The 26568-nt window shown below is 41.5% G+C and overlaps 1 protein-coding gene across 7 annotated transcripts in view; it reads left to right on the forward strand.

The window, feature by feature from the left end:
* Positions 1-26568, forward strand: part of LOC124152221 (hepatocyte nuclear factor 4-gamma-like) — an 83225-nt gene that overhangs the window by 46884 nt on the left and 9773 nt on the right. For 4 of the 7 annotated variants that reach the window (XM_046525075.2, XM_046525076.2, XM_046525069.2 and 1 more), the window contains exons 2-4: positions 10177-10221; positions 24926-25216; positions 25992-26107. In XM_046525075.2, the coding sequence (XP_046381031.1) occupies positions 10177-10221; positions 24926-25216; positions 25992-26107 (452 nt within the window). Of the gene's footprint in view, positions 1-91; positions 942-10176; positions 10222-20141; positions 20332-24925; positions 25217-25991; positions 26108-26568 lie in introns of those variants that run through there. The other 3 variants (XM_046525071.2, XM_046525072.2, XM_046525073.2) reach the window with 3 other exon arrangements.

The following is a 26568-nucleotide window of genomic DNA, read 5'->3' on the forward strand; positions in this document are numbered from 1 at the left end:
GCATCAAGATTTACAAATATACATCATGGACCAATTTGTGATGAAGACATATCAAAGACGAGTTCCCGACTTCTAAGGACAATATGTGAGTGAACCAGCTTGAATAGGATTCCCTGAACCAGCTCTCATGTCCGTAGGTCTGTGTGTTCCAAGTATACAGTTGTGTTGCACATGGAGACGGGTTGTACAGTTGATTGTTGTCACTCCCAGCACTGCTTTATTCCTGCGTGTGATACGAGATATATTCACTACTTTAATGTGTCAGTACTTGACTGTATTCTGGGGCAACCGTCTTGTGTCATGAAAGAGCCTTGAACAATTTCACAACACCAATGAGTCCGAATAACTTGACCAAATAATTATTCTTCATGTTGTGTCATGAATCAGCTGATGGGAGATATTCAACTCATTAGATGGTTACAGCAGGGATTTAAGTGTCTTTTTCTGTCATCAGCACATGGAAGATTTGTTACAGAAAGGCATGTCTTGCACAATATTTCAAACAATTAGCAATCTGTGATAGCAGCAGTCACAGAGACTGTGAATTATGCAGTTACTTCTCACACATTTCAGTATGCAAACTGGCTATTTCAAGGCCGATATTCCAAAGGTGGTAAAGTCACGCAAAATGCTTAGGTTTGTTTCTTAGCGGGTAATTTTGGCAACAGTGTGATGTCATGGCCAATAGATGGCTAATATCTTTATTACGACTTGTGATTATTGGAGCCATAATGAAATTGATAACAAGCCGATGGACGAGTTGTGATGTATGTGTGGTGGTTATCTGATTGTTCGACCAGCTTGTCAGGGTGACAGCATGTCGTGTGATATCTCCATCTCATGTCGGGAAATGTACTCCAAACTGCTCGGACAGGACAGCATGGACTTCTGCTTCGACTGGGAGAACGCCGCACCCATACAGTTCGAAGAAGGTGAACCAGGTCATGCTTTAAAACTCATCCATATGCACTTTCATTTGTATTGATGTTTCACTTTATGATGATTTTGTTTTTTGTCATACTGTGAATGTATGCATTATATAGGTGATACTGTGAGCAGTGTGTAGATTTGTGTAGCTGGCTGCTGGTGCCTTGACATGGTGTATTTTGTTTTATTTGTTGTTTAACGCCGCACTCAGCAATATTCAAGCTACATGACGGCGATCTGTAAATAATCGAGTCTGGACTAGACAATCCAGTGATTGACATCATGAGCATCGATCCACATCGATCCATGCAATTGAAACACAATCAACCAAGTCAATGCGCCTCATGCCACCCGATCCCGTTTGTCGCCTCTTACAACAAGCACAGTGCCTTATACGGCAAGCATGGGTTGCAGAAGACCTATTCAACCCTGGTCCTTCACAGGTGTGTCATTGTGATAACTGCAGGCTACAGGATGTATTGGTGTATAATTAGCTGGTGATTACGGTTCATATTTCATGTTCACTGGATGAATGGGTTGCTGTAGGTTAACTGGATTTTAACCTCCAGTGAGGTTCAGGCCTGGAGCAGGTGAACCGGGGACTGGGAGCACTCACCTGTCTTGTCAGTGTACCACCTGTCCTGTCAGTGTACCACCTGTCCTGTCAGTGTACCACCTGTCTTGTTAGTGTACCACCTGTCTTGTCAGTGTACCACTTGCCCTGTCAGTGTACCACCTGTCTTGTCAGTGTACCACCTGTCCTGTCAGTGTACCACCTGTCCTGTCAGTGTACCACCTGTCTTGTTAGTGTACCACCTGTCTTGTTAGTGTACCACCTGTCCTGTCAGTGTACCACTTGTCCTGTCAGTGTACCACCTGTCTTGTTAGTGTACCACCTGTCTTGTTAGTGTACCAGCTGTCTTGTCAGTGTACCACTTGTCCTGTCAGTGTACCACCTGTCTTGTCAGTGTACCACCTGTCCTGTCAGTGTACCACCTGTCCACCTGTCTTGTTAGTGTACCACCTGTCTTGTCAGTGTACCACTTGTCCTGTCAGTGTACCACCTGTCTTGTCAGTGTACCACCTGTCCTGTCAGTGTACCACCTGTCCTGTCAGTGTACCACCTGTCCTGTCTTGTCAGTGTACCACCTGTCCTGTCAGTGTACCACCTGTCTTGTCAGTGTACCACCTGTCCTGTCAGTGTACCACTTGTCCTGTCACTGTACCACCTGTACCACCTGTCTTGTCAGTGTACCACCTGTCTTGTCAGTGTACCACCTGTACCACCTGTCTTGTCAGTGTACCACCTGTCCTGTCAGTGTACCACCTGTCTTGTTAGTGTACCACCTATCCTGTGAGTGTACCACCTGTCCTGTCAGTGTACCACCTGTCTTGTTAGTGTACCACCTGTCTTGTTAGTGTACCACCTGTCTTATTAGTATACCACCTGTCTTGTCAGTGTACCACCTGTCCTGTCAGTGTACCACCTGTCCTGTCAGTGTACCACCTGTCTTGTCAGTGTACCACCTGTCCTGTCAGTGTACCACCTGTCTTGTCAGTGTACCACCTGTCCTGTCAGTGTACCACCTGTCCTGTCAGTGTACCACCTGTCCTGTCAGTGTACCACCTGTCTTGTTAGTGTCCCACCTGTACCACCTGTCTTGTCAGTGTACCACCTGTCTTGTTAGTGTCCCACCTGTACCACCTGTCCTGTCAGTGTACCACCTGTCCTGTCAGTGTACCATCTGTCCTGTCAGTGTACCACCTGTCCTGTCAGTGTACCACCTGTCCTGTCAGTGTACCACCTGTCCTGTCAGTGTACCACCTGTCTTGTTAGTGTCCCACCTGTACCACCTGTCTTGTCAGTGTACCACCTGTCTTGTTAGTGTCCCACCTGTACCACCTGTCCTGTCAGTGTACCACCTGTCCTGTCAGAGTACCACCTGTCCTGTCAGTGTACCACCTGTCCTGTCAGTGTACCACATGAGAACTATTCAAGTCAACCGACACCTTTCTTCGGATTAGTTGCCTAGGATCAATTGGTGAAGTCACAGGTGGATGATATTGTAGTCCTGTGATTTTGCAGTGTTGTAGTGGCATCGTGGTGTCCCATCACCTTGACTAGCTGCAGGCGTACTGTGCATCATAATGCACATCTTCCTGAGGCAAGGGCGTTAACTGATTGTTAGAGTGGCAATTATGAGTTATGTCCCTTCTATAACCCTCTTATTGACCAATCAGATTCCACCTCTCATATCACTGCATTTGCTTTAAATATATAGTGACACCCAGTCAAGACGATCTGATCGATAATCAACATCTTTATTGCAATAAAATGGGCCCTACCTTGTGAAGTACATGAAATCACTTGAGCACCTTGATTCAGAACATGAAGAGATTTTGACCCTCGAGTTAGGGAACACATGCTCTGCAAATCCTCCAATTGACCGAAGTTGCCATGTTTGCACACCATGTTTCGATTTCATTATGCGATTTTGATTGGACTATGCATAGACTCATTAGTCCAGCCAAAATATGACTCCATGATTCCAGCCTAGTTCGGCAAAGGTAGAAAATGGACTTTTATAGTCGGTTAAATCCCTTGCCTCGGGAAGATGTCACAAAGCCAGATGTATTTGCTTAGTGTGAAGGCGTGTGACCATGCTAGTTAGTAGACATACATTATCAGCCCCATGAGTGCATGATCAGCATACTTCGTGGTCATCTGCCTGTTAGTACACTGCCTGTGTTTTGATGTGAGATAAGGCTATTTGCAGAAAGTTACAACATTTTTATTATGTGTTTGTATCATTATCTATCACTTACCTAATTTTGTGTATCCAACATGCTTGTTTATCAAACAAAATCATATGCAACCATATGTTGGATTAACGGGACTTGACTGTATTTGCAGGCTCCATCTAAATGAAATCTCCGATTTTCATCCCTAATTGTGATTTCCTCACAAATAAAACAACTGAGACACCCTGACTGACTGTAGCTTGTGTAATTCAAAGCAGCATTAAACCCAACCCCTTCCACAGTGTTGTGTAGGATGACTGTACCCATTCGGCCATTCGGACTGTTTGCAGTCAAGTAGTGAGTGAGTGAGTGATTTTGATTTTGCGCCGCTTTTAGCAATATTCCAGCAATATCACAGCGGGAACACCAGAAATGGGCTTCACACATTGGACCCATTTTTGGAATCGAACCCAGGTCTTCGGCGTGACAAGCGAACGCTTTAACCAATAGGCTACCCGACCACCCCTTCAATCAAGTACGTAATTATCAAGGGCAAGCACCTGTGACAGAACTGTGACTCTACAAGATGACCCTCCAGGGGTTAAGATCTGGGTCGCTGGGTGCACTACGCTCTTATCAGGAAAGTCGGACAAAACTTTGACTTGCGACAACTGATTGGCACCCTCGTAATCTCGCCAGACGTTTCGTACACAGTATGTTGATCATGTTGATGGCTGTTCATGCATGTACTCACTTACTTTCGACTTGTGAAGATCTGCGGTAGAATAGGTGCAGCAACCCATGCTTGCCGTAAAAGGCGACTATGCTTGTTGTAACATGCTCACTGACTTGGTTGATCCATGTCATCGTATCCCAACTGCGTGGATAGATGCTCATGATGTCAATCACTGGACTGTCTAGTCCAGACTCGATTATTTACAGACCACCGTCATATAGCTGAAATATTGCTGAGTGCGGGATTAAGCAACAAACAAACAAACAAACAAATCACTTACTTTCAGTTTGTGAAAATATCAGCAGGATGCCACAAAGGCCAATTTGCTGTCCTAGCAAGTTTCATTTCAGACATTCAGACCTGACCCACTCTGCCAACTTGGTGTAATTATTTATGTCAATCTAGAAGTTACTGGTTGCCCAAATTACACAGAGGGCCTTCACCTCTATGGTCTAAGGGATAGAGTCTCTGCCTGGAGAATGGATTGTGGCTGGTTCGATCCCTGGCTTCCTCATACCAATAGACATAAAGATGGTACTTGTTGTTACCCTGCCTGGTGCTGATGACCTTGTGAACTACTTGTACCATTAGGTAGACAGCATCTCAGTAGCAGATCATTGTTGCTTTCAAAAATGAAAAATAATAATTTCTAACCCTGAGCATCAGTCTCTATTAATGAGTTTCATTTTACATACAATATTATCTCAATTATCTGCATATTTGGTAAACTTGTATGAATAGGTATTCATAACTAATTTGACTTGATAACATGTAGTTCATTATGAATTGAGTTTAACTAACACAGACAATAAGAAGACTACAATAGATCATTTCATCTTACGAGCCAGAGGCCACAACCTGACTTTCTTTGTCAAGTAATTAATATCAAGTGTCAGCCTGGTAGAATCAGTGTAAGCACAGACTTTGATAGGTTTAATCTGTCTTTCCATAGCAGTTGTGGGTTTGAATACCTGCTTGATCTGATGATGTTTCTATGATATAGCTATGATTTAACTGAAATTGTGTTCAAAGCTGTTGTCAAACCCAACTCACTTCATCAAATTCTAACAGTAAGTTTGTGCAGTGTACAGCTAAGCCTCAGTGCCGCCAGCGAGTACCTGGCCAGTAATCCCAGGTGTGTAGCATAGTACCATGACTTATAGCCTACGTCTGACCGACTGGCAGATGTGTGTCAGACAACTCTTCACCCGACCTGACCAGGTCATTCCCATGCAGAGCATCCAGGCAAGCATGTACACGGAGGAGGGTCTTTAGGGGGAGTACATGTAGTCTTGTGAGGAGGCATTGTACACACTACCAAAATCAACTTACTTTTATTGGACATTATAATTTGCTCTGTATTAGAACTGAATTTAAAAATATGTTTTGAAAAAAATAATTATCATGACTACCCAACTTGTCAAAGCAGTTTATTTGAAACCACAAGATGACTTGATTGAAGTGTTTTATTAGTGTAATTACAGATCATTGATACGCCATAATGCCATATACCTTGTCCTTATTCAGAGGCAGATTTACTGTTATGATGAAGTCTACGTGTACAGTTATTGATATGCTTTGACTTAAATATTAGAGCCATATGTTAAGAGAGTGAAATTGGATTGAAAGCAGTTTTAAAGATTCTTTGTAATGGATGATGGTTTTGGACACAAACTGTTCCATGGGTAAGTTTGGTAGCCTGGTGGTTAAGGTGTTCATCTAAAAGTCTAGGTTCAGTTCCCTAAATGGTTACATTGTGTGAATACCTTCATCCCCAACTGTGCTACAGGTGGACTATTGCTGGAAGGCCATGCTGTTCTCTGTCATGCTGTGTTCAGGTATTGCTGTTACTGTGTAGGAACTAGGGAAGTGGTCAGGTATTGCTGTTACTGTGTAGGAACTAGGGAAGTGGTCAGGTATTGCTGTTACTGTGTAGGAACTAGGGAAGTGGTCAGGTATTGCTGTTACTGTGTAGGAACTAGGGAAATGGTCAGGTATTGCTGTTACTGTGTAGGAACTAGGGAAATGGTCAGGTATTGCTGTTACTGTGTAGGAACTAGGGAAGTGGTCAGGTATTGCTGTTACTGTGTAGGAACTAGGGAAGTGGTCAGGTATTGCTGTTACTGTGTAGGAACTAGGGAAATGGTTGGGATTTGGTCACATGTGGAGCCTCACCTGAACAGGTGTGTATGGTATTTATAGGAGCAAGCACCTGCTTCTGGGAGGGGAGAGATTGGAGCAGGGGTCAGTCAACTCTCCAGGAAATGTAGACTTGTAGCTGTAGATCTACAGCATGCCATCAGCAAAGTGTCATGGTAACAAATGGCTCACCTGTGTGAACGTTTACCTGTGGGGAAGGAACACACTGTATATCTAGAAACCAGAAATTAGTGGTATTTTGATGAGGTCTATTTAGAATGTGAGACAAAGGGTTCACAGCGGCACTATGGATGTGTAGACAGTTGGTTCAGATCAATGACTGGATCACGTCTCACATCCACATGAGCCCAGAGGCTAAAAACTAGCGGTACTTTCGGGGCTTGCTTCCTTGTGATATTCATAAGTGGATACGTTATCTCACACTTCACCCCCTGAAACGTGTACAGGACAATAAGGAGATTATGCATCTGTAAAGGAAGACGGCGGTGTATCTGGTCGCTGTTTCTATATAAATGGTCGCTGTTTCTATATAAATGGTCGCTGTTTCTATATAAACGGTCAGGGTTTCTATATAAATGGTTGCTGTTTTTTTATATAAACGGTCGTGGTTTCTATATAAATGGTTGCTGTTTTATTATATAAATGGTCGTTGTTTCTATATAAATGGTCGCTGTTTCTATATAAACAGTCACTGTTTCCATATAAACGGCCACTGTTTCTATATGAAGGCAGCTAGTTGTTGAACTTTTTGAATGAAAAGTAGATTGAAAGTGTAATATGCAGAGTTGTCTCCCTTAGTTGTCAAGCTCCCTGTTATGGGTTTGAATCTTATATTGTTGCTGCTGCTGATGCTTTGTCCACCACTCTGCTCGGTGGTTTCACCAGTGATGTAAGTCTGCGGTCTGCGCTGTTTTAGCTTCTCTGACGCCATGTTGAAATAGAATAAAAAGAGAAGTAGGTTGAAAGGTGACTGAACAATCAACAACAGGTAGAAATAGGATATTTTGACTCGTTTCTAGGTAGATAGGTAGACCCTGTGTGGAACAAGTACTGCCATGCCCAAACGGGTTGAGTCAATAGTGTCAGCTGTATAAGTCGTGTTTGCAAAACTGTTGAGAAGTGACGTGCATGCCACCATCACCGAGTGCAGTTGCTAGAAATACTACACTTCTGTAGCGTATGTAGGAGTTGTAAATAATACATATGTATATATATGCTACACTTTTGATAGGGATGGGTTTTTTATTACTCAAAACTGATTCTCTTAATATGTCAAGTGTATATATATATAGAGAATCTTAACCGAGTGTCTTTTGATATCAAATATATTAACACAAGTTGATAAAAGTGGGAAAACTCCAAGGCTGAGACATGAGGGTGATATTATATTTATCATCCAACGTCATTCTTCCAACTTTTCACTCACTCACTCACTCACTCACTCACTCACTCACTCTGTAGGATATACGTAGTCCATGATCCATGTTCTGATCGGTTTAAATGTTTGATCCATATTCAGAAAATGACAAATGCCTCTATTTTTACGTAAATGTGTTTTGTATTTTAGCACAAGACCATTTCACACAATGTTATATAACACAAGATATTTGCCTAATTCTTGTACGTATTTAGGTATGACAAAGATATGGCATGATATATTTGGTAATATTAGCCTAGACTGAACCAGTGTGTATTCCCTCCGGTCGTATTGAAGAGCTGTCCATCATTTGACTGTGACACCAGTTTGCTTGTCACGAAATGTTAACTCAAATATTTGCTCTTTTCCTACCCAAGTTTTTAAAACGGTTTAGATTGTGACTTTAAAAATATTTTTAGAATGGAAAAGAAAAGGTCTGAAGATATCGTAAATATGTTTTCTAATTCAGTTTGATAAAGTTTGGACATTATTTGTAGCAGTGTTAATATTTTCCACTAATCTTCATAGCGAACCCTGCCGGGAATTAACCGGTGTGCATGAATGAGCCCGTATGTGTAATGTCCTTAGGGACAGCAGCGTATGGATGTTTCTGTCGGGGCATGGATGTTCTAGTGGTCTGCCAAAACTCATAGGGCGGAGTTGTGTCCCTTAGCGGTCCAGATCCCATGGTTCTGGGTTCGAATCCCAGGTAATCGCTGATGATGATCCTAGTTCCACGACCACCAACTGTTTGTTGGTTTCACCAGTAATAAAAGTCTGCTACTTGCATATTTCTGTCACATACTATGCTGTCAAGCATTACACAACTTTAATGTTTTTGTAAATGACATTAAGCTGTGTCCCAAGCTTAAACTGAAAAAACAACAAATGTTTTGTTCTTGTTTATAATGATGATTTAAGGAGATGTAGGATGCTTTTTTTTTAACAAATTTGTTTGTTATGGTAGTCGTGTGTCAACAGTCATTGACCTAGTATGTGTTGTATATTGTTCTCTCCTGTTCAACAAGGGATCCACATGTACGTGTTTATTAAATATGTCTTGTCAAAGCAGAGCCACTGGATTCTGAGTCAGAGGCAGAATGGTGTTAGTGACATACAATGGTGAACAAAGCATATGCTATATGTGTCAACATGGAGCCTACATAAAAAGGTTGAAAACATCATGTGATATGAACAATAATGTCACCCATTGAGTCACAAGGGAATATATGTGGGTTTGTGAGGTCATACATGTCACACATGTTGAAGATGGAAAGTATCTTTTTAAATAAATTGAAAATACCCTTTCATTTAGAGTTATTATAAAATAACTGCATCTAGTTATATATTAAATCCTTTGTTGAACTATGCAATCCTCTTACATTAAATTATGTTCAGATCCTTGTCTCAATGTCTGAGATACCAGCCTTTACTAAGTGTCTATGTTGGCGCTACCCAGGCTACACATTCCCCTGTGTGAAAGACAGACCCATGCATCGATGCTATACAACTGAATCTTATGTTGGAATGAGGGGAGATGTGTTGTAGTCAGAAGTAGTGAGGCATTTCACAGTTCACTTGGCTTGAACCATCTTCCGGAGTCAAGGGAGTTAACTGACTGTAAAAGTCCAGTTTCCACCCTTGCTGAACGAGGCTAGAATTTCTGGGCTCAATCATAGCGCCACCAATGGCAAAATGTGTTATGTCCCTCACTTCTAATCCCCTCCTATTAACCAATCAGGTTCCACTTCTTATATCACTTGCGTTGTTTAATGCTGCACTCAGCAATATTCCAGCTGTATGACGGCGGTCTGTAAATAATCAAGTCTGGACCAGACAATCCAGTGATTGACATCATGAGCATCGATCCACACAATTGGAATACGATGACATGTATCAACCAAGACAGCGAACCTGACCACTCCATCCCGTTGGTCGCCTCTTACCGCAAGCATAGTTGCCTCTTACCGCAAGCTTGGTTTGCTGAAGACCTATTCTACCCCGGATCTTGACAGGTGGGCTGCTGTGGGCCAAGTTAGCACAGCAACCACCGGACTGCCCACTGCTGCTGTGACACTGTATACAGAACTACAGCATCGACCCTGCTGACAGCCTGTAGCAATACATACATGTTAATCATGATATCAGTGCTTGTAGTCTGACGGTTTATTCACTGAAACTTTGTCTTTTACAGATTCTGACTGTGGAACAGGGGACAGCTCAGGTCAACAGTTCTCAGGTGAGTAGGGGCTTGTGGTTAAAGTGTTCACTCGTCACGTCGAAGCCCCGGGTTCGATTCCCCACATGGGTACAATGTGTGAAGCCCATTTCTAGTGTCTCCGGCCGTGATATTGCTGGAATATTGCTAAAAGCAGAGTAAAACCATGCTCGCTCGCTCACTCACTCACTCACTCACTCACTCACTCACTCACTCACTCACTCTCAGGTGAGTTAATATATCAAGAGTACTGTGGCTTGGTTGGGGCCATATCCTCTAAGGCAGTGAAGGAAACCAGCAATCTGCAATATTAACTGTTCTTATGTTGGTTTCTGAGGAAATGGCTTGAGAATTATGAAATAAAAAAAAGCTGGAATAGATCTAATAATGACTGTACCAGGTAGGTGTCTACTAATTACTGTGAAAGTCTGGTGTCTACTAATTACTGAGGGGGGCAGGTGTGTGACGGAGATCAAAGAGACAGGTACGCTGGACAAGATAGTGATACACCTGAGACTCGGGCTATATCAGAAATCCATGAAGTTTGAACTTAGAGCACAGTTCTGTACTTAGCCTGCACTTTATACTAAGGGTGAAGCATGGTTGGACCATGGAGGAGATAGACTACTGACCAATGTTCACTGGTTCAATTAATACGACAATAAACACCGGTCTCCCCACTCACCCAGGTAGTTATCTGTCTATATGTAAGGAAGATGGTGGCAATAGTGTTGTCAGGATGTGGATTCCTAGAGTGGATTTTGTACTATTTTGCAAAAGGATCTACTTTGGTGAAAAGGGATAATCATTCTCTACTTATGTCGCTTGTGAATGTAGTTTGTGTGGAAAATTATGTGACTTGTTTAAGGTAGGTGTTATTTACTGATACAAATGAGTTGTTTAAGGTAGGTGTTATTTACTGATACAAATTAGGTGTTGAGGGTAGGTGTTATTTACTGATACAAAGGAGTTATTTAAGGTAGGTGTTATTTACTGATACAAAGGATTTGTTTAAGGTAGGTGTTATTTACTGATACAAAGGAGTTATTTAAGGTAGGTGTTATTTACTGATACAAAGGATTTGTTTAAGGTAGGTGTTATTTACTGATACAAAGAAGTTATTTAAGGTAGGTGTTATTTACTGATACAAATGAGTTATTTAAGGTAGGTGTTATTTACTGATACAAAGGAGTTATTTAAGGTAGGTGTTATTTACTGATACAAATGAGTTGTTTAAGGTAGGTGTTATTTACTGATACAAAGGAGTTGTTTAACGTAGGTGTTATTTACTGATACAAATGAGATGTTGAGGGTAGATGTTATTTACTGATACAAAGGAGTTGTTGAGGGTAGTTGTTATTTACTGATACAAATGAGTTGTTTAAGGTAGGTGTTATGTATAGGATAAAACACGTCCGAGGGTTGTTATGATATTTAAAACCCGCATCCCGAGGGATTTTCCGAGGGAAAGGGTTTTAAATATAACAACCCGAGGGGAAGTGTTTTATCTTACATATAAACCGATTTTGAACCTTAAAACAACGTTTATCAACATTTTTATGTTTCGAACATACTTTCCATGAACTTTAGGAAATGGGCGTAAAATATCTGTTGCTGGCGTACGGATCTTGAAAAGGACATTCTAAAAACCAGTGCGGTTTATCAACACCTGTAGCCTTGTGGTACACTCACTGGGCTACAGATATGAAGGTTGCGAGTTCGATCCTCGGGAATATAAAGAAAACATTTGTCATTTGATTTTAGATTTCATTACATGTTACAATCTAAACGGAAGTTATATTAATAAAATACCTAGGACATTATATAAAATACCTGGGATATTATAACACTTTATATAGCAAATATGACTTGAATATCCTATAAAATCCCAGGGACATTTCAACGTCCCTGTTTATGATGAGATTTAACTTGACTGGAGAACAATAAGATGACGTCACCGGAGGTTTATAATTACTGATACAAATGAGTTGTTGAGGGTCGGAAAGACATTAAAGTAGAAAGATCTTTATGTTGTTCCTCTGTGAATATGCTTGGTGCCTGTGGGTACAGGTAATGAAATGTACCCCAAAATAAGAATAACAAATATATTTTGAAGTTGAAACTGACTACTCAGTAAAGCATCTTGTGCAGTACTCTTCTGATTGCTGTGTAATCCTGTGTATGTACAGTGGCACCGCGATACACCACCCTGCTCCATGCATTACCAGCGTTAGGAATTGGCACTAGTTCTATAGTCCTTGCCAAACTTAGCAGCCCAATAGTGAAGTGCTAGTGGACTAAACCTGTTAGTTTCTTTCACACTCGCTCACTCACTCACTCACTCACTCACTCACTCACTCACTCACTCACTCACTTTCACACTCACGCACTCACGCACTCACTCACTTTCACACTGGCTCACTTGCTCACTCACTCACTTTCACACTCACACACTTGCTTTTTCACTCACTCACTCACTCACTTGCACACTCACTTTCTCACTCACTCACTCGCTCACTTTCACACTCACTCACTTTTACACTCTCACTCACTTGCTTTCACACTCACTCACTCGCTCACTTTCTCCTTCACTTACTTTCACACTCTCACTCCCTTTCACATTCACTTTCACACTCACTCACTTTCACACACAGTATCACGCTTTCACACTCACTCACTCACTTTCGCACTCACTCACTTTCACTCACTCACTTTCACACTTTCTCACTCACTTTCACACTCACTTAATTTCACACTCACTCAATTTCACACTCACTTTCACACTCACTCACTCACTTTCACACTCACTCACTCACTTTCACACTCACTCACTCATTCAAAATGTTCTAAAGATGACAAAGTAGACGCAATTTATGGACAGTCCTGCTTGACAACAGTATAAGGATCTATACCGAAACGTCGCCTTTACAGTATTAAAGAAGTTGTTATCCATAAATTGTGTCTACTTTGTCATCCGTCAACTTCTAAGTAATGCCTATCAAACAATTGTTCAAAAGATATTTTTCAAAATTAGTAACAATATAATGTCCTGTCAAAGTTGATTGTATCAATTTGTTTCTTTGTCACTGGTTAGAAATGCTGAACAAGCAGTTTTCACACCAATTACATTGACTTAGTATTTTCTTCCTGTCAAACACTCGGTGTGTGTCCGGCTATCACTTCAGACATTGTCCCATATTCAGGCAGAACGAGTCGCATCAAAGGCACTGAGTGAAAATGGTGAAAATATTTCCCAAAAATGAGAAGGAAAAAGTGATATATGTCGAACATGGAAGTGAGCCTCACTGACAGAACCTCGTGTATTACAGCAAGTTTAACCCCAATACCTTCCTGGCCGAAACAACTTAAACATAACCTCATTATATAAAACTAGTCTTAAGGAGGTATGCCTACTACTCATGGTTTGGTTGACTACAAACATTATGAATCAGCAAATGTGGAGACAGGAATTATACTTGTACAAAAACTTTATAACAATGTCTGTCTTCAGTTCCAAAACAACATATCCCAGAGATGGAAAAAAATGATGCATTGTATGATTTCCCATGTGAGTATATAAATATGTATATGTTTATGAGTATTAATTTCATATTTAATGTTATAGATATTAATATGCAAGGGTAAAGATCTTTAGATGACGGCATACTTTCAACATCTTCAAAATGGTTGACTTGGTGTCATCCAGTTTTTACTTTTGACTGGTGTATCAGTTAGGTGATAGTGTAGGTATGACAGTTGATTGCTGCAAGCTAGGGGGCGTGGCCGTGGCAAGGGGGCGTGGCCTGGGTTAGTGAGGATTAGTCAGGAGATAAGTGATGAGGTAGAGTGGCCATTGTTGTCCACGTGCTGAGAGATAGTGTTTCCAATCTGGCGGTACAGATGTCACATATTCCCGACTTACAATACATATTGTTATATACTTATCTCTCCACGCTGCTTGTTGAGGCTTATAATGTGATTGTCACAGGCAGACATAGTTGGGGGGAGTGTGGTTACTTATTTTGTGACTTAAATATACAGAGGCTTTCATATGATGATGAAAGATCAAAGATTGAAAACTTAATTCAATTTTAAATTTTATTCTATATAAAAAGTCTTTGGTTCTGGCCACAATAAGTTAATTAGAAGATTTTCGTCAGGTAAAATTTTATAATTGTGATGCAAGAGGCATTCTATTTTTTGTATTATGTGTTATGTAACAAACTTCAGGTGTTTGGTAGTGAGGGGGATGGGATGAACATATAAGTAATTCATTGTGTCCGAAATATTTTCAGTCCTTACAAAATATTAATTGTAGTTATGTGGATTTAAATTCACATTTAGCATGTGGATTTAAATTCACTTTTAGCATGTGGATTTCAATTCACTTTAAGTATGTGGATTTCAATTCACTTTTAACATGTGGTTTTCAATTCACTTTTAGCATGTGGATTTCAATTCACTTTTAGCATGTGGATTTCAATTCACTTTAAGTATGTGGATTTCAATTCACTTTTAGCATGTGGATTTCAATTCACATTTAGCATGTGGATTTCAATTCACTTTTAGCATGTGGATTTCAATTCACTTTTAGCATGTGGATTTCAATTCACTTTAAGTATGTGGATTTCAATTCACTTTTAGCATGTGGATTTCAATTCACATTTAGCATGTGGATTTCAATTCACTTTTAGCATGTGGATTTCAATTCACTTTAAGTATGTGGATTTCAATTCACTTTTAACATGTGGATTTCAATTCACTTTTAGCATGTGGATTTCAATTCACTTTTAGCATGTGGATTTCAATTCACTTTAAGTATGTGGATTTCAATTCACTTTAAGTATGTGGATTTCAATTCACTTTTAGCATGTGGATTTCAATTCACTTTAAGTATGTGGATTTCAATTCACTGTTAGCATGTGGATTTCAATTCACTGTGAGCATGTGGATTTCAATTCACTTTTAGCATGTGGATTTCAATTCACTTTAAGTATGTGGATTTCAATTCACTTTTAGCATGTGGATTTCAATTCACTTTTAGCATGTGGATTTCAATTCACTTTTAGCATGTGGATTTCAATTCACTTTGAGTATGTGGATTTCAATAAACTGTTAGCATGTGGATTTCGATTCACTGTGAGCATGTGGATTAAAATTCACTTTTAGCATGTGGATTGAAATTCACTTTAAGAACTACTTTCAACATCAAATTTAAAAGTCACAGAAATATTTCCAAGTGGATTCTTCCACCTCTTACTTGTATTATCATATGCTTTTTTGATATACCAGGGTTGATCCCGATGGGTATATTTAAGAGACAGCATATATATTTCAGACCTATAATTTGACGTGCATGTTGAGGCCTGTTCTGAGCCTGGAGGTATGTGATGGGCGAGATTCGGAGGCTGGTATTAACATACAATACATCCCGGTTGACATGCTATCTCCCACAGAGGGCTGGACCTGTTGATATTACTGATTATCACACACAGGATGATAACAAGAGAGGATCGAGGTTAAATATCACTTGAGCTGCCAATATTGGCCAATTTCTCGGGACATGTTGTCAGTTTCTTAGAACAAGATTCATTTACACATTAAGAGATATGTTGAATATTGAAAAAAAAATTAAAAATTCTTAAAACAGGACATTGATTTCTTTCCGATATTTCATACTTCATTCTTTTATCGGTCTGAAAAATATTAAAAAAGAATTCAGACTTCAGATTCATTTTTGAATGCAAGGTATGAATCTGCAGTAATATTTTCATTACTTTACCAAAAGGAAATAAGTTTTAGGACTGAATGTAGAGGGTACAAGTGGGACACGTGTAATCTTATCTGCATCAACAATCGACACACAAGATAATGAGTATGCTTCACCTGCACGTGGCAGGGTAGGTAGGAAAAAAATAGTCTGACGGGGATTGGGGGGGGGGGGAGGTAAGGGAAAGTTTGGAGGGTGGGTGGGTGGGTGGGGGGTCTGATTTGGGTTGCGGACAGATTTTTTTCAGTGTCAGATGTCTTGGATAATTGTTTCACAATTGAAATACGAGAATTAGGAAGAAGTGTCACCATGTACAGTGCTATATATCTGACAGGTGTTGGGGAAACTGAAGTAGAACACTCCACTTGCTCCTAAGCAGCAAGAGCCACCATGACCTGTCACCATCAACTCCAGACTGTGGCTTACATTTTGTTTCCAGAAAGGATTTGTTTCTCATCTACACCTACAAACTTTGAGCCATTATGTTGTTTTTTTAAGAAAAACACCTTGCAGCAATGTTATTTTTGTGGCAGTCAATTTCTTCTTCTTTCGACAACAGTCTGAAGTATCATTGGGGTTTTTTCAAAAATTTTGAGGACAATGTCTTTTCTTCATCAGAGACCTGCTACACTTCGGGCTGTCCATACACAGCGAGCTGACGCAGCACAATAAACTGAAATACTGTTCAAAGCAGCATTATATCAAATTCACTCACTCACTCTTGAAATGTCTGCCGTGACACACACATACGTTTTACTGTCCGCGTCATGAGTCACAGTCAGCTTGCCCCCCCCCAGTCTGGTTTGTTTGATGGCTTTGTAAGGGGGGGGATGTTTCCTGGCAGTCAATGGTAAAGTGATAACTACAGCTGATTCATGAAGTGCATGTGATTTTCCATAGGAAACCCTTTGGAACTGTTTGCGAGGGATATGTGTTCTCTGATTTCATTGGCTGTCTCACAGGATGTCAGCAGTGCAGATGACAGGCATTCTGGGATACATGGAGTCTTTCATGTGGTTCATTGTATAATACTGTGTGTTGAGTTTAGTGAAATTAAACTGATTCTTGTCACCATCAAACATAGATAGACTTTCAAATGGAAAATGATTGCCAAATATCTGGCATGAATCAGTGAGGGATTTTCAAACAGAAACGTGCTTCACATGTTATTTCTCTGAAGTCCGTGTTTCTGTGATGCAAAAACATCATAGGACCTTGGCAGGATAGGATCGTAGTAGGGCTGGGACGGGCACCTCGGGTCCTCGGGTCAGGTGGGTCCTGAGTAGGACCCGGGTACCCGTAGAACTACCCGGACCCGTGGTTAGTCACGTGATATTGTGTTTAATGATAACAATTCACAATAGCTCAGTGGTTACACTTCGAGTTGCTAAAGTTCGCGTTTCTTTCTGGCGATGAACGCATTCCTTTTGACTTGTATATGTTTGAGTAAAGATAAAGCTTCATTTAACTCCAGTGTATGCATGATCTGTTGTTTGATACCTGTATCTAAATAGTTTTGACCAGAGTGGTAAAGCAATTCCCAATCAGACATTTGTTCCCAACTCTTGAGACCTTCAGTAGGTACCCGGGTAGGGTCGGGTAATAGGGGGACAGGTACCCGGGTAGGGTTGGGTAATAGGGGGTCAGTTACCCGGGTAGGATCGGGTAATAGGGGGACAGGTACCCGGGTAGGGTCAGGTAATAGGGGGTCAGGTACCCGGGTAGGGTCGGGTAATAGGGGGTCAGGTACCCGGGTAGGGTCGGGTAATAGGGGGTCAGGTACCCGGGTAGGGTCGGGTAATAGGGGGTCAGGTTTTGGACCCAGCTCTGGACCCCGGTACCCCATGTCCGAGACAGTGGCTGCTCACACTCATGGCTGGTTGGTATTGTGCTGGAGGAGCTCAGGGGGGGAATTAAATCACAACTACTCCATTCCAATCGTAAGAGATGACCAGCATCAGGTAGTGACAGCCCAGGCACGGGCAGGTTGAATGTCAGTATGCCTTGAAAGGGTGCATCATAGCAGAAGCTGTCAACCACTGGTGGAAGGGGGATATAGGAATGGGTGCTGTCCTTCCGTCCATCCGTCTGTCACATTTCGTTTCCAGAGAACTTAAGAGATATCATAAACCATGAGAGATATCTTAACCACACTTGGCACATAGTTAGGTCTAGTGGTGCCGTTTGATAGTTTGGGACCATTAAAAAGTTAATTTTGAGTTTCCATAGGAACGACTTTCACTTAGACTGAAAATGGCAGTAGTGCTTGTTCCGGAGCAGATCTTGAAAAACGTACAACATTTCTTGCTTCGTAACTGAACATGTCATATTGGCGGGGGATATGAGTATTTTATGCTTGTTACAGGCTGACATGCCAATAGCTGTAATATTGCAAGAAACATTCTCTCTCATGGTTGTACTACTTCAAGATCAACCCTCACTCAGCCACTATTTGAAAATACAGTTATTTCACAAAGTTTCTTTCGTTACAAAAAAATAATGCAAGTCATAGTAGTTAGCACATATTCATTAATGGAAAGAGGAATTCATGCACAGCAGTGAGTTGATCAAGGACGTGGCTACTTGATGTTGTCACGGTGTGCTCCGGCATTCATTGGGTGGCTCTCGTGCTGCTGCATCGCTTCATGCTGTAGACCTCCCTGTCTACATCACACACTGCCCCGGCTATAGATGGGCTTCCTAGATGGGCCGTCACTCACTCCTCTCCGACTCTGTCATGGTCATTAAGGACCGTCATGAATGTATTTTCCAAACACGTAGGGCCGATTAGTTTGTGTCCTTTTTGGGGATGGAATGTTGTTGTTTTTAAAAATGAATCCCAAAAATGCTGGAAACAAAAATCGTCGCAAACTAGGGATTTTATGGATTATTTTAGGGGTTTGGGAAATGTGCATGTGAGGAATGGTGATTGCAAGGATCATAATGGGGATCGGATGATTAATGTGGGGATCGGATGATTTGTATGGGGATCGGATGATTAGTATGGGGATTGGATGATTAGTATGGGGATTGGATGAACACACTGATCTGCGAGGTGTTGAATGTTCGTGTATTGATGACCGTCAGGGTGGGGAGGTGGCCCACATAGTCATGCCGAATGTTCCACATGCTGCAGCGCCTGGTTTCATTCCCTCCTCCAGTCTTGCTGTTCTAGGCAAGGATGCTGGGATAAAAGGGAAAAAAGCCTACTTACTTCCTCATGGAAGACCAACTCTCATTTGTGGCTGTGACACTATGCTACTTTAATACTAGTCACTCCCTACAGGTCCTGCGGGGAGCCATGCTCAGACCCTTTAGAGAGTCATGCTCAGACCCATTAGGAAGTCATGCTCAGACCCATTAGGGAGTCATGCTCAGACCCATCAGGGAGTCATGTTCAGACCCATTAGGGAGTCATGCTCAGACCCATTAGGGAGTCATGCTCAGACCCATTAGGGAGTCATGCTCAGACCCATTAGGGAGTCATGCATTAGGGGTTGTGGACTGTTGCTTGCGCTATCGACCACTGGTCTTCCTGGGACAATTATTCACATCCCGCCTAGATAAGGGTGTGATAGTGTGCACTGCAGCATTTTATTAATATTCACTTTTGGTTTTGGGTGACTTTTAATTTCAATTCAATGAATGCTTCAGATTTACTTCGGCCTTTTGTTTTATATATATATATATAGACATATGAAGGTCATGATGCGGCCATCCAGCTGATATGAACACTTATCACCCCTGATGCTCTTCGATAGGATTTGTTTATGCGAATGACTAAAGGGACTGTCTCAACAATAGATGTCAAAATTGTTTAAGATTAGATATCTATCAAATGAATTGAACAAACAAGTTGCAATAAATATTTTAGATTCTAATTTGTTTTCTTTTACTCATTTACACTAAAACACTAATTTTTATTTTCATATTATACATGTTTGTCTTTTCTTATCACTGCGATGAACACAAGTGAAAGTATCAAAAGTTTAAACAGAAAATTAAGAAATTACGTAATCTTATCTAGAATGTTTATCAATTCTGATCCATCCAATGTCCTTGAAGCATTGATTTTGATGCCAAGGTCAGCAATGAGGTAAATGGCCCTGCCAGTTGTGAGACGGCCCCTGATGGAGAGTGTACTGTGCAGGTAGATGTAGATAAGGTGCCACATCGTTCAGGGAGGCGGTAATCACAACAGTTATGTAGTCAACACCAATATCCTCAATAACATCACCCAAATCGAAGTTCCGATTGACTGTAGAGGCAGGATTTCACCATGGCGTTCTTAACCAAATTCCACTACCCAGCCCGCTTCCAGCTTCAATCGGCTGATGGCGAAATCATCTATGAAGAACTCGGTAAGATACGAGTTGTACTTTGTCATGGCAAAGGTCCACTGACGAACATTGTACATCGGCCAGTCGGCAATCACGGTTTTCCTGGCATGTGAGCATGAATTTAAACTTTGCTTTAATGATCTGTCAGAAGCTGTGTGGGAGATAATACTGGAAGCTGACGGTGGTTATTTTGATGTGTTTGGGACTTGGTGTCTTTCAAAGACGTTTTTACAGGTCAAAGACGTGCCACGTTGCCTTTAATATTATTCGTTACAGAATCCTAAGTTTAATTATTAAGTTTATCCTTTATTTGCTTTGTTAGAAATGAAATGTGACATACGTTGCAATCCTGTACGTATCACTAGGTCCTGGACATGTAGCTGATGAATATTTGTTTTAAGTCCATTAAGGATAAAAACGAAAGATATTGTAGACAACTGCAGGGGATTTGTTTGAACTGCATTTTAGAAGATGGTGAGTAAGTTAGAAAACGTAAACTATATGGATGACAACTTCTGGTTTATTTATTATCTGTAGGGGATTTGTTCTTATTTCAATATATAAAAATACTCCTTTTCCTACAAGTTTACCAAATAATCATTTGAGATATCCTTTTTTCTGAATATTAGTTTGGAACGAGAACATTGAGCTATTTCATTTCTTTTGACCTCGGCTATAGTGATTCATCGAGGTACTGATATTGTAGCACTACATCGCAACATGGAGGAGCTATTGACATTATTACAGTAGCTGGTACAATACACGTCAACATAAACAAACATTGTATTACATTTCCAAGTCTCAAGTTCAACCATGTGTGTTCATTATGTTCAAGAAACTACTGTTATGTTGTGACGTGGATGCTAGCCTGATCGAGTAGCGTCATGGCCGCCTCCCAGATCCAGTCTTCTGGCCCAGTGCTTCAAGTCGTAGTTGCCAGGGTTTTACCTTGACTTATAAATGAATTTTAAGGGTCCTTGCAGGCAATTTGAGGGTCCGGTAAAGTAATGCAATGGTGTAGTGCACTGTATTGTTTGATAATTACCTTGGAGCCTGGAATGAATCAATGATCATGTGGACAGTGGTCATGATAGATGGGTGAAATGGCCGACACCCAAACTACTCTTGAGTTGCAGATCAGTTGTGAGGCTGAACAGGTTTGAATCCCACAACTGCCCTGATTATGATCCTTGAACCTGAATCACTGTCTACCGCTAAACAAACTTTAGGAAATCCCCACCAGACAGTGAACCTGTTGATCCGTGTAATCTGTGCAGTCAACACCAGGTGTTGAAGGTTCCTTATTGAGGGTTTGACATTTCGGTTACATTGAAGATGATTTCTAGGAGACAAACAAGACCTTTACTAGTGGCCAAGTGGATCAGGTGTTCAAGCTTGGTGATTGGTTCCTTTTCAATGTACAAAAGTGGTTTGTCCTGTCCAGACTATTTTCAGGCAGTCGTAATATGGCTTCACTATTGCGGAGTTCAGCAACTTGCTCAGTTGTCAAACAACAACAATATGTTTTAATTCAGTAGATTACCTGATAAGGAACACAATTGTCTCTAACGTACAAATAAACTAAAATTGGGATTGGGTAGTGTATGTCATGTATCCTAATGATGTGGATTGTTGCTCATGCTATCAACCACTGGTTTGTCTGGACCAACTCTCACTCACTCACTCACTCTCTCACTCACTCACTCACTCACTCACTCTTGCACTCACTCACTCACTCACCGAGGATGGGACTTATCACAGTGATAAGATGGCCTGGCAATACCTCCTGTTATCTGTGGCCCAGCCAGTGGGTCCTGTGTACTGGCCTGTAGAGCAGTGTGACTACGTGCACTGTCCTGGTCCTATTGTTCTATAACATCCACAGCATGGATTGTCTGATTGTAGGTGGCCAGGGACTTATGTGACAGACTTGATGAACACCTCAATAATGTCATCTGTGTGAGAGTGTGTGCGCTGGCCATCGTGGTGAGGTCGTCCTGGTGTATCACTGCAGATAGATGTGAAGCTGCTGATGTGGCCTCAAGCAATATTCCCCCTCACTCACTCACTCACCTATTTCACCTTTTCTCCCCCCAAAAATCTGAGCAGAGCATATAAGCATTGAGTCTTAATTTATTATGTTTATTTAAACGTTTTTGTTCTCTTGAAACAACCCTAATATTTGTTTTAAGAAGCTATTTATTCATATTCATATTTGGGATGGTCACAGATGCCAACTTCTTGCACATGTCATGCCATTCACAGTTTGTCAGATTTGCATGGGAACCTAGCAAAGGACACCAGTGCCCAGGGCCTATCTCAATATACATCAGGCCGCAGGGGTGTGTGCCAAGAGAGGTCACATGGTGCATAAGCAGTTTTGAAAAGAATAGTGCTAAAAGTAGCATAAACCTCACTCACTCACTCACTCACTCACTTGTCATTGGAGAATTTTAATCTCCAAAGCTTCTTGTGGTATTGTGTACAAACAGAATGTGGTATTAGCTACGGATTACTTCTCCCCGGTTGAAGGGAGTTTTGTAGGCAGCTTCCCATCACAGCATCCTGTAGCCTAAATAATCACTCATCTTTGCCAAAAGTATTATATGTCTCGCAAAAGGGAGATAACTTTACACTCTCATTGAGTTGAGATTATGAACTCATTTGCTCCTTCTTAAGTCCTCTCAACTTAGGCGGCTGTTGGTTTTTGTGTAAACATTTGCCCTTTTATCGGCTAGGTCATTATTATTGTGAAGTTTGCAGGTAATCTGGGAAGAAGGTGCTTGTTATCGTTGACATATGACACTGATTCTGACAATGCTTCTGACATTACAGCGCATCTCCCACAGGTAGCGGAGATTGCTTGCTTGTTTAACACTTGTGTCTGATAGTTGCATCTTCAACATGATAAAAGGAAACTGAAGCTTAACCCGAAACAATACCCCCTTGAGGACAGTTAGAAAACCACAGTCCTTTATACAGAATTAGGGCTGTTATCTTAAACCACTGAAATCTGTACTGGATAACAATAGACATGTTGATAAAAGTCTTATCTCATGTTCATTCAGAGATTTCTTGAGCTATTGTAAATTGTTATAAAATACTTATTTAGGGCTCTAGTTTATAAAGTTCTTGCCCCAAACATGAATAATGTTAAATGTTTACTACAGTAGTTAATCCACTATCATCCTCATCACTGGACATGAGGCTGCTTGCTTGCTAGGTAGGTGTTGGAATGTGTTTAGTCAGTGCGGCGTGGGGCAGGGAGTTCTGGGATGGGTGCCGAGTTGGGGACGCTGAGCAGAGACTAGTCCACTAGTGAGAGCAACCAATAGGGATTGACAGATCCGTGTTGTCTGAATCCCACAATGCTGTACTCAGTGTTGCAACAATGTGGCATTCACGATGTGGGTCCTTGGGAATATTATGGTAGGTTTTAGTGTTTTAAACTTAAAAGGTTTGTTCTTTTGTAGGTTTTAGTTTTTTATATTTAAAATCTATGTTCTTTTATGCTTTATCACTGGTGGGTCTGATGTTTTGGTCTATTTCAGTCTTGTCCAGAAAACATGAAGTTGTACTGGTTTCATGTCAACACATACTTTGAAATGTTAGATATCGGGTCTTGGTACTGCTGGGTCAAGAAAAAAACGTGGGGATTTGAGGATGGATTCGGTCACCAAGAACAGGTCGTAGGAAGCGGATATATGGAATGGATGGTCAGATTCGGTGACATGGTTTAAAGGGAGTCTTCACTCCCCCACGGCAGGACATTGCTAATGATATCACTCACTGATGTGTCTGGTCCAGACTTGATTCTTCACAGGCCGCTCTCATGGTGTTGGAATATTGCCAAGTGTGATGTAAAACGACAAACAAACACAGGGTACAACAGTTTTCTTCCACATCCTTCCCCATGTTCCTGAAGCTTGAGGGACACAGATAGCCGAGTGGCCTAATGTTCAACTAAGTGAGCAGAGTTACATCCCTTAGCTGCCAGGATCTGCTTATCCTTAGTCTCTCAGCCCATACCATGCTCATGGGTTTCATCAAAGTTACAAACATCTGTGTTCTGAATCAATTTGCTCCTACACGAAGTGGACGCCCCCTGATATTTTTCCCATGAACTGAAATACTGTCTAAATCAAAATTTAGAAGCCACTCACTCACCAGCTGGCTATCAGCCTCTATATGTGTTTGTATTGTCCACAGCTACCTATCAGCCTGTTTCTGTGTTTGGGCAGTGGGGTAGCCTAGTGGTTTAAGCGTATGTTCGTCCCAGGAGTGTGTGTGTGTTGGGGGGGGGGGGTCCCCAATTATGTTTCTAGATTTGTCAGCACTCCATACACGTGCTTTTGGGTTTCACCGAAGTGGTAAACGTCTGAGACCTGCATCACTTCAGGCTTTCCTCCCACATTAAGCTGACACCCCGTGATATAACTGGAATACTGTTTAAAGCGTTGTTAAACCCAGCTCACTCACTCATTGACTCACTCTTCACACGGAAGACCCAGGTTAATTCTGGTGTCCTCCACCGTGATATTGCTGGAATATTGCTACAGACCATACTCACTCACAGCTAGTTATCAGCCTCTATATGTGATTGTTTCGTCCACAGATTCACAAGACCTCAATGCCCAGTCTCTTGGTGCTGTCCAGTCCCTGGTTTCCCCGAACTCGGCGGGCGCCATCAGTCAGTTCTGTGCCATCTGTGGAGATCGGGCGACAGGTAAACACTATGGTGCTGCCAGCTGCGACGGCTGCAAGGGCTTCTTCCGCCGCAGCGTCCGCAAGAACCACGTCTACAGCTGCAGGTTCAGCCGCAACTGCATCGTGGACAAGGACAAGCGCAACCAGTGTCGCTATTGTCGACTCAAGAAGTGCTTCCGAGCTGGGATGAAGAAAGAAGGTAGACTGCCAAAATTTATAATGTCTCACTTGGTTAACCATAGTCCCAAGAACCTCAAGCTTGTTGGGGGTGGTTGGGTAGCCTAGTGGTTAAAGCGTTCGCTTGTCAGGTCGAAGACCCTTGTATAATTCCTAACATGGCTACAATGTGTGAAGCCCATGTTTGGTGTCCCCTGTCGTGATATTGCTGGCATAGTGCTGAAAGCGGCGTAAAACCATACTCACTCACACAAGCTTGTTGCATGGTTAGATTCAGGGATTGGTGGAAATCTTTTAACACACCATCATTTCATGGTCACAGCGATTAATCTTTCAGCAAAAACATTTTAAAAAATTGATGATTCAATACACACAAGCTAATGAAATGAAGAATGTTATCAGGTCTTGTACCTTCATGCACCAGTACAACTAGTGGCTTCGTGAGTTGAACGTTTCACAATTCACTAATCAAGAATAACCCAGCTATTTATCCTCAGGTTCTCCGTGAGTTGATCAACTGACTTTGTCACGTCATACTTGAAGATAAAGAGAAGCTGGTGACATGAAAACTGCATGTCACATGATATGGATAGTGGTCGGATGAGTGATCACATGTTGTAATTGTTTACATTGATGTTGATGCTGCTCAGTGCTGAAACTCTTGGTTTGTGTTGAGGCTTATGATCTAGAGGCAACACAGATCAACTCATTATGTGACCATTTTGGGTTTTTCAGAACTTCATAGAAAGTAAAATGCAAATAGGATTTTGTGACAATGATTGATATCTCCCTTTCAGCTGTACAGAACGAGCGAGATCGGATCAGTGTGCGGCGAACGAGTTACGACGACATCGCCAACTCGGGAGCCCTCTCCGTCAGCACACTGCTGAATGCTGAGATCTTGTCCAGACAGGTAGGTGGAGTTAGAAATGGTTTCTTCCTTTTTTCAGACACCTGATGTTTGTTTGTTGTTTAACTCAGCACTATTCCACCTACATGACGGCGGTCTGTAAATAATCGAGTCTGGACCAGACCATCCAGTGATTGACATCATGAACATCGATCCATGCAATTGGGATACGATGACATGCGGCCAACGATGATGACGTTCAACCAAGTCAGCGAGCCTCTTACGACAAGCATGGTCACCTTTTACAGCCAGCATGGGTTGCTGAAGACCTATTCTACCCCAGATCTTCACGGGTCGACACTCTTATGTATCAACAAGTGTCAAGCCTTCGAAATATATACTCGTCTGATAGCCCGAGACTACAAGCTTGTGCTGGAGACAAGTAAACAGCCAGTGATGGTAGTCCTAATTAACTAGTAGCGTTTGAACCCTGTAATTCTGAACCAGATTGTGCTGCAGATTTG

This window comes from Haliotis rufescens, unplaced genomic scaffold (assembly GCF_023055435.1).
Source record: "Haliotis rufescens isolate VD_foot unplaced genomic scaffold, xgHalRufe1.0.p SCAF_30, whole genome shotgun sequence".
Lineage (NCBI taxonomy): Eukaryota > Metazoa > Mollusca > Gastropoda > Lepetellida > Haliotidae > Haliotis > Haliotis rufescens.